At 44.6% G+C, this 14,315-nt stretch overlaps 1 protein-coding gene across 1 annotated transcript; it reads right to left on the bottom strand.

Moving 5' to 3' along the window:
* Positions 1-1,403: 1,403 nt before the first annotated feature.
* CFAP20 (cilia and flagella associated protein 20) lies at positions 1,404-14,315 on the bottom strand. The gene is made up of 6 exons (XM_080828473.1): positions 13,983-14,315; positions 4,641-4,720; positions 3,827-3,938; positions 3,051-3,239; positions 2,322-2,432; positions 1,404-1,848 (listed from the first exon to the last, which is right to left on the bottom strand). The coding sequence occupies exons 1-6, from the start codon at positions 14,064-14,066 to the stop codon at positions 1,843-1,845; spliced, it is 582 nt and encodes a 193-aa protein (XP_080684599.1). The 5' UTR covers positions 14,067-14,315; the 3' UTR covers positions 1,404-1,842.

The raw sequence follows: 14,315 nt of genomic DNA, 5'->3' as shown, positions 1-14,315 counted from the left end.
TGGTTCCCGTCTAATCCTTAGCAGGGAAAGAAAAGGGCAAAGTTGTCCTGGGTGAGCCCAGGTAGGTGTCAGACACTCAGCAACTGCAGGAAGTGAGGCTCCGTGAGGCATGAGAGGCAGCTGTGGAGCCCCTTTCCCTCCAGACTCTACCTCCCCAATGCAGCCTCCCGCCCCCCGCTGCCTCCAAGACATGGTGCTTACCCACAGCAAGTTCTGGAGGATGAGGACGTGGAAGAATGCTTCTTGCCATTTAACTTCACAGAAGGCGGCAATGGCAACATCAAAGTCAGCGCTGTTTTTACCTCTCGTCAAAGTCAGAATGGCTGGTGCCCACGATTCCAGAGCCCTCCCTGTGGAACAGAATTGAATCTGGGGGAGTTCCCTGGGGCGAGCGCAGGATCTAGGATGGTCTTCTGTTCTTTCCTTGACTTGGAAATTCTTGTTACATAAATATTACTTTTCAAAAACCTTTTTTTAAATCTTACAAGAATCCTAACACAATACAGTAACTATTCTCTCTCAATGCCAGGAGTAGTTCTGCTGTATCCCTCAAGACCAGGTATATCTGCACCTACCCTTCTCTGCCCCCAGACTGCTTTCCCCAGAAACGTTGCATGGGGTAGAGCTACATCATCTAAAGTGTTTCACTTTTCTAAATTTAACTATTTGTGCCAGGGTCTGTCATTCCACTAACCAAGCATATGCCCAAGAAGAAGTGTGAGCAGGGAAAGTGGGGTACGGTTTCAGTTCTCATGTGATTCAAGTGTTTAAAGAAACACTTTTCTTCTAAGTCACTAAATCCAAGGCAAGCACTTCATCTGGAGCTCATATAGGGACATGGGGAGTGGCTGCCAGGCTGAGAGACACTGGGCGTGCTGTTACAGAACAGCAGGTGCAGCTCCAATATGACAACTTCCTAGAGTATTTAAGAGCATTCGCGGGGTGCCTGGGTCGCTCAGTTGACTGTCTGCCTCTTGATTTGGGCTCAGGTCGTGATATCAGGGTTGTGAGATCAAGCTCTGCCTCGGGCTCTACACTCAGCTCAGTCTGCTTCAGATGCCCTCACCCTCTGCTCCACCCCCCACTCTCTCTTAAATAAATAGATAATAAAAAGAACTAAAAAAAAAGAGCCATCTAGACTAGATGCCACTTTGTCTTAAGCTTGACATGGGCCCTAAACCCTAGTAAAATGACTCTACTGGTCATATGCTGGGCAAATTTTTTTCCATTTAGTTTATCTTGGGAGTTGTTCTGCATCAGTATCTACAGATCTGTCTTATTCTTTACGTGCTTACTGCAAGCTACTCCAGAGCAAGAGTGTAGGGGATGTTCTTTGGAAAGAGTTCTATCTTCACATCATAAAGGAAAAAATATATTTAAAAAAATAAACTAAAAACAAATTTACAAACCAAGAATATAGTATTTTATTCATTTCTGGATTATGAGTATTACACAGCATATACATATATTTAGATAATATATAAAACAATGAATAAACCGTAGGAAGAAATATTGGTCTGAAGTTGCCTTACGGGACATCTATAAATCTTAAGTTCGTGGTAAGTGTATCTCCCCACACACTGAGGCAGGCAGCAGGATAAACTCCACCATTCATGTTCCAAAGGACGGCTTATTCCTCACTGTACTTACAATGCAATTATGGCATTATGGCATGGTCACTGGTGTCCACAACAGGGGACACCAAGTAATAGATAAAAGAACCACAGCACAGTAAACTAATAGAAATATTTGTTTGTTTGTTTTTTTTGCATTGTCCTCCAGACAGTTTCCTTTTTAAACTAAGAGCCATGTCCAGGGGCTATCCCTTGAGTTGCATTCCAGTTATTGCTGGAGAAAAAGAAACAAACAGAAGAAGCATCAGTTTAAGTTATCAGAAAATAGATGGTCAGTGCCAATGACACGAACCACCCCACCCCCCCGACTCTGGTGACACTGCAGGGGACACTGGGCTGTGCGGAAATGAATAATGTCAGCAGCAGTCAGGCATGTAAGAGGCTGCCATTTTGCCAGAGGAGACTGATGGGCCACTAAAGAGGTTCGGATGGAAGACATTCTCCAAGGAAGGCTTATGAGCAGGAAGCAGGGAAGGGCGGGACCACCTTGCAGAGGTGGGGACAGCAATAACAGAACATTTCACAGGACTGATCCTAATTCAGTGGTGATGGTGGAAGGAGACCTTAGGAAGATCTTAGGATGAAAAGTACTCCAGCCCCCATGTCAACATGGAGAGGCTCTGCGGCTGCACACTTTCCGGCTTCCCCAACTCACCGTCTGGCCTCCTCCAAGGAAGGCCGCCTTACCTTTGCTTTGTTCTGAACTGGGAGATACAGTTTGAACTCTGCTGGCAGTTCATCTTCTGAGTAGAGTCTGTCTGAGAAGTAAACCCGTCGGATGCGACAGTTTGCATGAATCTGTGGGTGCAAGACTTATTTTAAGAAACAAAATATGGGGACGCCTGTGTGGCTCATTTGGTTAAGCCACTGCCTTCGGCTCAGGTCATGATCCCAGGGTCCTGGGATTGAGTCCCATATGGGGCTCCTTGCTTGGCAGGGAGCCTGCTTCTCTCTCCGCCTCTGCCTACCACTCTGCCTGCTTGTGTGTTCTCTCTCTCTCTGACAAATAAATACATAAATAAATAAATAAAATCTTTAAAAAAAAAAAAAAAGCAGGATGTATGACATCTTTGTCTTAAAAAAAAAAGAAAAGGAAACAAAATATGATTGGCCTTCCTCTTTTCTTGCTTCTCCCGGAGCCCCTCCCATGATGCTGTCAAAGCTTCCTCTCTTTGGCATCTCCTCAGCATGGCCTGGGGTGGGTTCAGACAAGAGGGATACTTTGCTTGCTATGCTCTCCCACTATATCTGAGCAGACCCCTGAATGTGTCCTGGATCTTCCTGAGCCCTCTGGACAGTGACTTGGGCCCCTCAGCCAGAAAGCCACACTGTTCTGTCACAAGAGCCACAAGCCAGCAGCAGGTAGAGCACACTCCCCTCTCCTGTTCGGGCCTCCATCAGGAAAGGAGCTAGTACCTGCACTCTTAGGGTCTCGATATAATTTGTGCCGTACGCCCGCCTAGTGAAGTCTGACAGATTGAACTGAATCTGGTTCCAGCCATCATCCAACCGCATGGGCATGGTACAGATGAAGGGTTTGACTCGGGTGGTGCTCTGGTAGTTACTCGCCCGAAACCGCCGACGCACATTCTTGTCATCTAGTACCTATGAAACACAGAAAAAGAGCCATAGTAACTCTACTTTGGAAGAAGGAGACAATCTTGGTGATGCAAGGGACTGAACTCCCACAGCCTGGTTTCCCAAGGCTGAGGCCCAAGGGAGAATAAACAGACCAGATACAGGTCACACTGGATGCAGATGGCCCGGAAGCAGCAAGTTTATCTTGTCAGTTGCTCAGACATCAGCTGCTTTAGGGCACATGACACAGCCGAGGGCCCACAAACCATAGAATGATTTCATAAACATTCTTCCATTTGAAAAATCACAAGTACTATAACGAAGACCAACAATAACCAGCAGTGAACGGACACACTCTAACCTTCAAGCTTTGCGATCCCATAGCTATTGTTCAGACTTCTTAGGTGCTTGCTGCTGCTTTAAAAACTTGGCATTAAAGTTTGATTACTAATACCAAATTTATGTCATAATAATAATGGCTGCACCAAGTGTCTAGCAGAGGCAGAAAAGACACACAAAAGAATAAGTATACTTTCCTAGAGCTACTTTCTCTTGCAAGTTGACAGGTTATCCCTCTGGTAGAGCTAAGAGTATACACAAGTCCATCTACTAACCTGTACTTCAAAGGTAAAATATTTCTTCAGATTTTTAATAATCATGACGAGGAAGGGAAGTTTAATCCCCAGCGTCTTCTTTGGGTCTGCAGGACACGTGATGTATGTGGTGCTGCAGAGAGAGGAGACACTGATAAACACACCGATTGCCTTTTCTTCTGTGGGACACACCACAAAAACACGTGGTCCAAGAGGTAAACTGGAGAGTAGATCTAGAAGAGCCAGACACATCATCCAATAATCCCTCAATCCCGATGCTTTAAAAAAAAGAAAAAATACCGGACTCCAAAACACAAGCTTCACACATAGCTAGACATCAACAAGAAAATACCTGAAAAACAAAGCCTGGCTGGCAAGCTGAGCAATTTCCTCCAGTGAAGACGACTCCCCTCTGGTCTAAGAGAGCCATCCAATAATAGAAAACCCAAACTAAGACCACAATAACTGGAAAAACCGCACTGTGGCCCAGGTCACCCACTGGATGATTAGTGCCACCCCTCCACGCATGTCCACATGCCTTGGTCAAGTATTAATAATAATATAACTAACCCACAGCACTTACTATGGGCTAAGCAGGCGCTAAATGTGTTTACACACAATTCACTTACTCAATCTTCACAATAACCCCATTATCCCTATTTTACAGGTGAGGAAACTGAGGCCTGAGGGCTTAAGTAACTTGCCCAAGGCAACGTGTGAGCAGCAGAGCTGGATCCCCACCGGGTCATCAGCCCCACAGTCTGTGCTCTATGAACCCCTACCATGCACTGCCTCGCCACCGCAGTGTCTCTGCGCGAACAGAGGGACTGCCTACCTGACATTTGTTCCTTCAATCTCTAGCACCAGGGACTGGATGTCATTATCAGTGATTCTTTTGATGTGGCCATTCCGTACCTACAATGAAGAAAATTTGGCAATAACTTTGTTAAGATTTTGAAGGCCAAATGGAACCATTTAAAGGAGACCAGAGTAGCCCTCGGGGCATGACAGAACCATGTGACATGGCATACTGAGCTTATGTGTCAGCAAGTCATGATATTCCCTCTCTACAGGGTCCCATCAGCCAGCACAGGAACTGCAGGTGAGCTGGCAATCCATCCGCCAGGACAATGTTGTACACACTGGGCATGAGGAACACTCATCTACATTCTCTGACTTAGTACAAACCACCACCAAAATCACAAGGTAGCTGGTATTTCACAGACGTGGACACTGACACCCGGGGAACACAAACGAGGATCCTGAGAGAGTCAGGATGAACGACCAGGCTTTCCACAGCCCCCACACTGCCTGACGCACTCTCGCCAGGAAGGACGAATGCTGGGTGCCACTGAGAAGGAGGGTGGCAACCAAAACATGAAAGCATTCCACCCTCAGTATGGAGCATCATTTCTATCTTCTACAATGCTTAGTACTGTGCTCCTACTTCCCAGTTCCCTACCTTCTGTTCCCTAAATTCCCGTTTATTTTTTTTTTAAGCTGCTTTCTCTTTCTTTCTTTCTTTCTTTCTTTTTAAATTTAAATTCTAGTTAGTTTGAACAGAGTGTACTACTGGTTTCAGGAGTAGAATTCAATGCATCACTGCACTGGGGGGATACGACCCCCAGTGTAATCACAAGTGCCCTCTTTAATGCCGTCACCATCTAGCTCATCCCCACACACTTCCCTCCAACAACCTTCAGTTTGTTCTCAATCATTAAGAGTCTCTTAAATTTCGGGGCGCCTGGGTGGCTCAGTGGGTTAAAGCCTCTGCCTTGGGCTCAGGTCATGATCTCAGGCTCCTGGGATCAAGCCCCGCATCGGACTCTCTGCTCAGCCGGGAGCCTGCTTCCTCCTCTCTCTCTGCCTGCCTCTCTGCCTACTTGTGATCTCTGTCAAATAAATAAATAAAATCTTTAAAGGAAAAAAAAAGAGTCTCTTAAATTTCAACTATTTTCTTAAAAATATTTTATTTATTTATTTGACCGAGAGATAGCGAGAGAGGAAACACAAACAGGGGGAGTGGGAGAGGGAGAAGCAGGCTTCCTGCTGAGTAGGGAGCCCAATGTGGGGCTCGACTGCAGGACCCTGGGATCGTGGCCTAAGCCAAAGGCAGACGTTTAATAAGTGAGCCACCCAAGTGCCCCTAAATTTCAACTTTCTAAAGTAAGAATTCAAGTCTCATCTTTGCCATACACAGAAGCCTTCTTTAGCATTTCATCCCACACCGACTTTTCTTCTTTCTGATTTGTCTGTCTGGCTCATGTAGCCTAGAGGTCTTAATTTAGCACCTCATCCCACATTGTCTTGTACTGTCTGCTGCATATGTAGGAGGTATAATATGGGGAGAGATCAATACTCAATATGGATTTCCCTTCTCAAAATAATTCAGGAAAGCAGAATTACCTTCAAGCTCTAAACTTGGAAGCACCTAACATGGCCAGAGCAGAGAAAGGCACAGGCATTTTCGACACGGGGCTGGCCTATTGGGGCTGAATGTATTCACAAATGAATAAGATCTACCAGCTTTAGAACAATATGCTCCAAAATCATGTAGTCTTTTTCCAGGTATAGTGAAAATGGCTGTACTGGCCTGTCATGGTCAATGACTCAATCCTTTGGCTTTCCATTGGACTTGCATAATAAGAGAGCACAGTGTCAAGTTGACAGTTGTATTTTTCAAAACTGCTCATTAATAATATGGCATTTTGGGGCGCCTGGGTGGCTCAGTGGGTTAAAGCCTATGCCTTCGGCTCAGGTCATGATCCCAGAGTCCTGGGATCGAGCCCCACATCGGGCTCTCTGCTCAGCAGGGAGCCTGCTTCCTCCTCTCTCTCTGCCTGCCTCTCTGCCTACTTGTGATCTCTATCTGTCAAATAAAATAAATAAAATCTTAAAAAAATAATAATAATAATAATATGACATTTTGTGTTTAGACCTCAGTCTCTATGACCTCTGTTACTATGAATTTGATCCACTTACGGTGTGCTTGGTATTCCCATGTGAGATCAGATATTACTACTGCCCACCTCCTCCTGAAAGATGCAACTGAGTCTTGCCTCCTCGAAAAAATCTAAGCTCAAAGGTGGGGATCAAGTATTAAGCATCATTTGTATCTTCTACAATGCTTAGTACTATGCTAGGCATAAACTAAGCATTCAAATATTTGCTGACTTCTGGAATTTGTCACCCTGAGAGTTGGCAAGGATGAATAGATTCAAGGAGGATTTTTTAAAAATTCCTGGATAACACATCCACCATGGACTATTATAGGAAGCCAGAGAGCCTGGGGTATGTCACAAAGCCCGGGAAGCTGCCAGCGTGAAGAATGCTTTCCCACAAATCAGCCTTTGGTGCCCATTATCAGAGACAGAATGCATGGTGGACGGGCCCCAGATCTCTGCCAATGCAGCATTTCTTAGGTTCTTAAGACACAAATGTCACATTGAAGTGCTTCTCAAACAAAGCTGGCGACACCCAATGCCCTCCTGCTTCGAATTCTGGGCCTCTTTCCCAGGGAGCTTAAGAGCACAAAGCCCTGGGTCTGTGTACCACATGCCAACACTGCCCACCTCATCCCCCATATAAACACTCTGGCAATATTCACGAAGCAAAAAACACGAAGTGGCAATATTCCTCCTCTGTTTGCTAGCCCACAGCTGCTGGGGAAAATCAAGCCGACTTTTTGGTGAAGGAGGAATCAAACAAGAAATTATTTCCATTTCCAAATAACATGATGCAGTCACATTGCTAAAAGCTGCCAGTATTCCAACAAGACACAAACACTAATTTTATAACATACCTCTAATTGTTCTAATATAATTATAGTTACATCTAATATAACTTCATTCTTTCTTTAAAAGGTACATAATGCAACATCAAACAGATGGTTAACTTGAAAAGATTAAGGGCTAAAGGACAACTAAAAGGCAACTTGTTGCAATTTACCCAACACTGCTTGAAAGCATGGCCTCAAATCTTAGGTCTTCTGAAGATCTCTCCCAGCACAATGAGAATTACCTATCAACTCCAGAAAGCCCAGCCAGATTTCACAGGGAAAAAATGTGAGGAAACTTGCTTCTGCCCATCTCAAAGTTTATAGCAGATGACTTCACTCCAGCAAATGTGATTATTCAAGTCTTTACAGAAGAAAACAATGCCTTACATTGCACGCAGAAGCCAACAGACTGGAAGTCCAAACAGACTTGGTGTATTCTCTTCTGCTTTTACCCCAGAGGCAAGCTCATTTTTAGCTAGACTTTCAATAACTTCCTAAAGAGAAATTTCTCTCAGCACACATCAACCACCACACTCATAGACTTAATTCTTACAAAATTAATTAATGTAGTCCATAAAACAAGAGAAGTCAGGAAAAAATGCAGCTTTTTCAAAGGAATGCCACCAGTCTCTCTGGAGTTCTAGGTATTCTCATATCACGAGCTGCCAGAGCTCTGAAATCAAATTAAGTTGATTTGTTAGTGAATTATTATTTTTCTCCTTTATGAAGTCAAATATACACTGGAAAAATACTCACTGCAAATGCTCACTGGAAAAGAGGGGTGTGGGGTGGGGTGGGGGCGCAATTAACCAGAGATAATAAGCACTTAAAGGAAACCTTCTCAAACCTCTCTAGGTTCTAAAATTAGGATCAAAGTGAAAAGGGGGTGTACAATTTGGGGCAAGTCCTCCCAACCACTCTCCCAGGGAATCTGGCTGTCACCGCCTCAAATTGTAAAGGTCTTCTAGGAAGCGACCCCCTCCTCCTCAGTCCAGCCTCTGACAAACATATAACAAGATACACGGCCTCAGAAAGCATTGACTTCCTTTCCTCAGCTCCTTCCAGTTCAGAGGTTGCTAAGCAGGCCTGGCTTTGAAATGAAGACAAAATGAACTGGTCAGCATTTATTGCTTACGGTGGAAGTGGGTTTATTCTACTTCCCTTCTAAATGAGAAAGTGCCAATTGTTGACTTGTCAATTCTTTTTTTATTTTATGACACACTCCCACTATCAAGGTATGGGCTACAAGTGTTTCATTCCTCCAAAAAATAAACAAAGCCAATCTTTTTTTTTTCCCCATGAAGTCCCTACCCCCACCTACCCCACCCCCACATTACCACCCCCAAGCTATGAGCTACAGAACCCAGGCTACTAGCTATTACAAATGAGAATGGTTCTCAGCCCCTGGCAGACAGACACCAGGAAGGGAACCTTCAAGCCCTTCTTGCAATCACTCTCCCAGGCTTTCCATGGTTGCTGGGGCAACTAATAAAGAACACTGATTTTTTTTTTTCAATGTAAGCTCCAGGGAGGAGGGTCAAGCTGAGGGGAAAAAAGTACTCCTGGGATAGGGAGGAAGCTGGCCAATGCTCCATATTTCTTCAAGTGTTTTAAAAATAACACATGAGTTGTATGCATTCCCTGCCCCCACCTTTCATTTCTCTGGCTCCACCCACTTATCCTGGCGGACAGCTGAGCCCTCAGCCATCTGGCATCCTAGTCTTAATGACACATGTTCCAATTTACATTAAGCCATTAGAGCTGTCCATTTCAGCAGGAAAGTTTCTGCAGGCAGCTAGGGGCTGGGATCTAAGTCTGAAAGCAGGCAGAGGGAGACCTCTGTGGGGAGAGCTGGGCATAGCTCTGCCTCAAGGCTTGGGCTTTGCAGGCTCCAATGGGTCAATTAAGTGCATTGCTAACCAGTCTCCCTAGCAATTCCTTGCAAGGGCAAGTATAACCAAAACCTATGCCTTCGCCCAATTATAGTAAAAGCTGTCACTCAGAATAATAAACACCATCAGACTGATCCAGGGAAAGTCTTCAAAAAAAAAAAAAAAAAAACCCCACCAAACAAACAGTTGTACTACCTTTCTGCCCAAATGCCCTTGCCTCTGCTACTGGAAACTGCAGCAGTTTAACAATGTACCGGTAAGGTTTGTTAATTTAAAACTGGGTGTAGAAACTACCTTTCTGGAGACAGTTGATTTTTAAAATTGGGAACAGGGGAAATAAATAAATAAAATTAGGAACAGGGAATGGGAGTCTAATACTATCCAGAAATAACCACAAAGTCTGGTTCTAATATTTAGCTTTGGAATAGGCAAGGATCAGCAGCAGCTGAAAGACAAGGTGAGAGGCAAGAAAGGCAGAGAAGCTGGTATGAATTAACATTCTCATCTAGTAAAGTTTTAGCATATTAGACTTAGATTTATATCTGAAATATGAAAACTGTATGTTTTATATAGGCATAAATGGGAATAGAACCATCTGGTATTTTCTTTACAAACCAGAAGTAATGTCTACATTTAAAAAAAAAGTTCTTTAGTAAATGTAATATTTGCTGGTCCCAAAAGTTAAGGGAACATCAAGAAACCCCTAATTTCTCCTCAGCTGAGGTCTTGGGGCTCCTGGGTAGTGCAGTCGGTTAAGGTCCAGACTCTTGGTTTCGGCTCAGGTTATGATTTCAGGGTCGTGGGATCAAGCCCCACTTCGGCCTCTGGCTCAGCGGGGAGTCTGCTTGAGACTCTCTATCCCTCTGCCTCTCCCCTCTGCCCTCCCTCTCATGCTCTCAAATAAGTAACATTTTTTTTTTTAATTGCAGAGATCTCTGTCAGGAAGTTTACAGTGTAGCCAGGCATACAGACTTTCAGAAGCTAATTTCAAGTAGGAGGAGTCTGATGAAAAGGAAGTAGAGGTTCTCTAAGGGGATACAAATGAACTTAACCTGGAGGGACAAGTGGATATAAACTAATGTAACCTGAGGAAGTGCCTTTGCACTGTGAACCAGAGACTAATGAAGAGTGGCAGGGTGGGTCCCAGCAGAGGGACCAGCGGGTATAGAAGCCTGAAGGTTCGAGAAGGGTTTCAGTTAAGTGGGAGGTCACTGCTAAGGTGAGGAGCCTGGGGGAGGTGAGCCTGGAGAAGCAGTGAAGTGGGCACCAGACTATGTGCTGTGTGGTCTAAGAGCCATATTAAGCCTTTGGGACTGGGAAAGCCCTGGTACAATGACAAAATTATACTAATTTTTGAAGTCTGACTTTACTGTACTTCCTATTCCTCAGCATCAGTTACAGACTTACTTACTCTTGAGCAAATTCCTCAGTTTCCCACCCTATTTAGTACTGCATGCCATAATTCTGCTGCCAAGTATTTTTTATATACATCTTCATTTAATCTCCATAATCATGGGAGGCGGTAGCATCATTACAAAATGAGAAAACTGAGTAGGTAAGTACTTGCTCGAGGTTACACAGCATAGGAGAGAAGGCAGACCCAGGACACAAATCCACACAGTCCCAACTCCAGCCCTGGGGTTTCAAGGTAAAATACTTTTCTTCCCCTTAAGGAACTGGCAGTCTAGTGGGAAATACACAATAAATTGGCAACCGCCATAAGTGTGCTGTAGAGGGCCACAGGCGCACACAGGAGACCTAACTTAAGCTCCCAGTGAAATAATGTTTAAATTATTATTTGAAAGATGGAATGGGGGGAGGTAGTATGAACTTCAAGGAGTGTAGGATAAACGCAGGTGTTACAAATATTAGTAACCACACCCGTGGAAATGGAGTTTGTCAATTCACTGGTATTAGGAATATGGCATTCGCTCCTCACATTCATAAAGAGACACAGAGCCTCAACAGAAGCCAAACCTAATTTTTCCAAGATTATTCTTCACAAAAAACAAATACAGAAATTCTGTCTTCATAAACTCGGAAGGAGATCAGTAAAGTTTATGAAATCAAAATAGTAAAAATAGCCATATGTACCTACTGGCAAAGGTCAGGGCCATTTCTAGATAATTGTGGGCAATCCATCCCTCCCTCCAACAGACTTTGCCTTTACTACAACTTTGCCTTACTCCCTGAAAGCAGGGAAAATGTCTTCTTCTCTCTTTTTATCTTCCCAAATCTACACAGTGCCAGTGATTTAACTGTGGCTCAATAAATCTTTGGTAAGTATATCAATTCCCAGTGCTTCCCCAACTGGGTTGGATTCCCAGCACTTCCTGAGGACTTTGTAATATAACCTAGAAAAGGCACACACACAACAAAGCCTATGGATCTGCCCCCAAACTTGCCATTTTCCTTCCTTACCTCTTCTTGCCCCAGGGGAAAAAATTCACCCCTAAACACTTTTCAATCTAAATAGGAAAAGTAGAAACATAATTAACTTTTACTATTACAAGAACTTTGCCTAAAATGAGTGTTACTCTAAATGTTTTGTCTGTTTAATTTATTCCATGTAACCCTGCCAGTTGTTCTAATGTTTTCACACGTGTTTATGTCATTAGGGTACCATCTGACCTCTAGTGGCATTGTTAAGGGACACAGTACACCATGGTTACTTTGCTTTTATGTTCAGTGTGTAAACATGTTGACTAATCAAAAAGCTGCATCTGAAAAATAAAACACACTACAGAAGACCAAGCTCCGGAAGGGTTAAAATGGCCAACTCTGGTAAGTTTCACCTACTAGAAATGCTAAGGTCTCACCTCTCCTGGAATTTTTTCAGCGTTACTACTACGTTCTCTGACCTGCTTTGTAAACCCCTCTTAGATTAGGTTGCATTCTCTAGTTCGAATGCCTCATACTGACACTTTTGTTACAACTCCATGTTCAGTGGCACACAAGGCCACTCTCTCCACAACAGTCCGTAACTAAGTCACGCCACATCCTTACAAAGTTCTCAGGTACATTCACTCCAAGTTCTCTTTGCAGAGATGCGATTTAGAGTTTACAGTGTGTATCATAATGTGAACAAAACGATGGAACTGAAAAACCTCAGTAACATAGGGGAAAAAATTAAGGAACTGCTTTCCTGTGTAATACTCTTGGTATTAGCCTAACTTGTGGATAGAAGCATTGTGAAAGAAGAAAGCTGGTCAGGTTTTTCGGATAAGCAAAAGGCTCAAACAACCCACTATATTCAGATCTTTCAACTATCTTACAAAAATGACATTAAGAACATACCACCCTCAATGCTTCTTTGGAAATGGAGATATCACTAGTGATGACAGGCAAAAAGCTATCTGTGTTCTCTCTCAATCTCTAGGTGGCCCAAAATGCTTATCTGGGGATATGGGAAGACAAAGATTTGTTCTGAGATGAAATCCAAGATTCTTGACTTCATTACAGATAAACTGCTTATGTAGATGGTTCCACATCCATCTCTATAAAAACACCATTCACCATACCACTTCTTTCTGTTGTCCCCTGAGGAATCACCTGTCTTTCACAATAGAGTACCTGTCTTAACTTAAAAAGGGTGGGGGAGAGTACAGCTGACAGGGAACATGCATGAGAAATGAAATAACGAAGTCATAAAATGCAGACCAACTCACAGCATGCTAGACACACATGTCCCCTACTCAATACTTCCAAAAAGGAGACGAAGGGCAGGGTCATCATCTCCTGAGGTCAGTGAAAGTGTTATCCAGCGGATACCTCAATAAAAATAATGAGGCTGATACTTGGCTCTGAGCTTATTACTCCAAACAAAACTTTATCACCATTTTGCAATTTTCCTGATGTAGACATCAAGCACAGAAGGCACAGCACAGACCCCAAGTAGCAATGAATGTGGAGCAGGTGCCAAAGGGCAGCGACTTCTACCTTGTTTGAGATCTCTGGAGGGAAAGGAGCGAATGAATCCAATCCAAACCTAACTGCCTTCTGGCTTTGTCCCTATGAGGATGCCTGGAACAAAGACTGTGTCTTGTGCCCAGCACAGCGCCTGGCACAAAACAGGCTATCAGTAAATATTTGTGAAATCAATGAACAGCAGCTTCTTTCATCTCTATGTTCCCAAAGCAACCTCAGTTAAGTTTATGCATTTCACGCTAGGATATGGGCATTATATGAATGGGGAAACCGAGGCTCTGAGGAATTGACTGACCAAGTCAAGACGGTGGCGGAGGACCACTGTCCCAACCACACCACGGCCGCAGGACACTTAAAACAACGGCCACGCGCACCCTACACGCAACCCCCACCGCCTTGCTGACAAGACGTCCATACCTCGCGCCTCTGTCACACCAGCCTGGGGACAGGTCACAGCAGCGCCCGCCTGGCCTCCCCGGAGCTCCAACTCGGCACAACTACCCGCCACCCCGTCCCCAACCCCCGGAGGAGGGGGCGCGGCCCCTGCACCCCGCCCTGCCACCGCCTCCCAGCTCCTAACCTTTTTGTCCCAGATCTGCAGGGGTTTGCTGCCAATGCTGTAGAGGATGGAGAGGAAGCCACTCTGGAATGTGTTTTTGAACATCTCGCCCGCGGCCTTCCCAGCCGCCCCGGAGCCGACCTAGATACGAGCACCAAGTGGCTAAGGGAAAGCAGGGGACGGCCCTGGTTCGAAGATGAGAAGCTGAACTCCTGGCCGCCTGATCTACAGTTACCCGCGGCTAAACTTGGGAGCCAGACTCTAAGTCCTCGAGTTTCAGCTCTCACAAAAAATACGCAACCTCAGTTCGGGAACCACAGCAACTGCCGCCCGCGCCGCTCCTCCCGCCTTAAA

This window comes from Martes martes (genome assembly GCF_963455335.1).
Source record: "Martes martes genome assembly, chromosome: 17".
Classification (NCBI taxonomy): domain Eukaryota; kingdom Metazoa; phylum Chordata; class Mammalia; order Carnivora; family Mustelidae; genus Martes; species Martes martes.
This window is presented reverse-complemented; position numbering and strand designations above follow the sequence as displayed.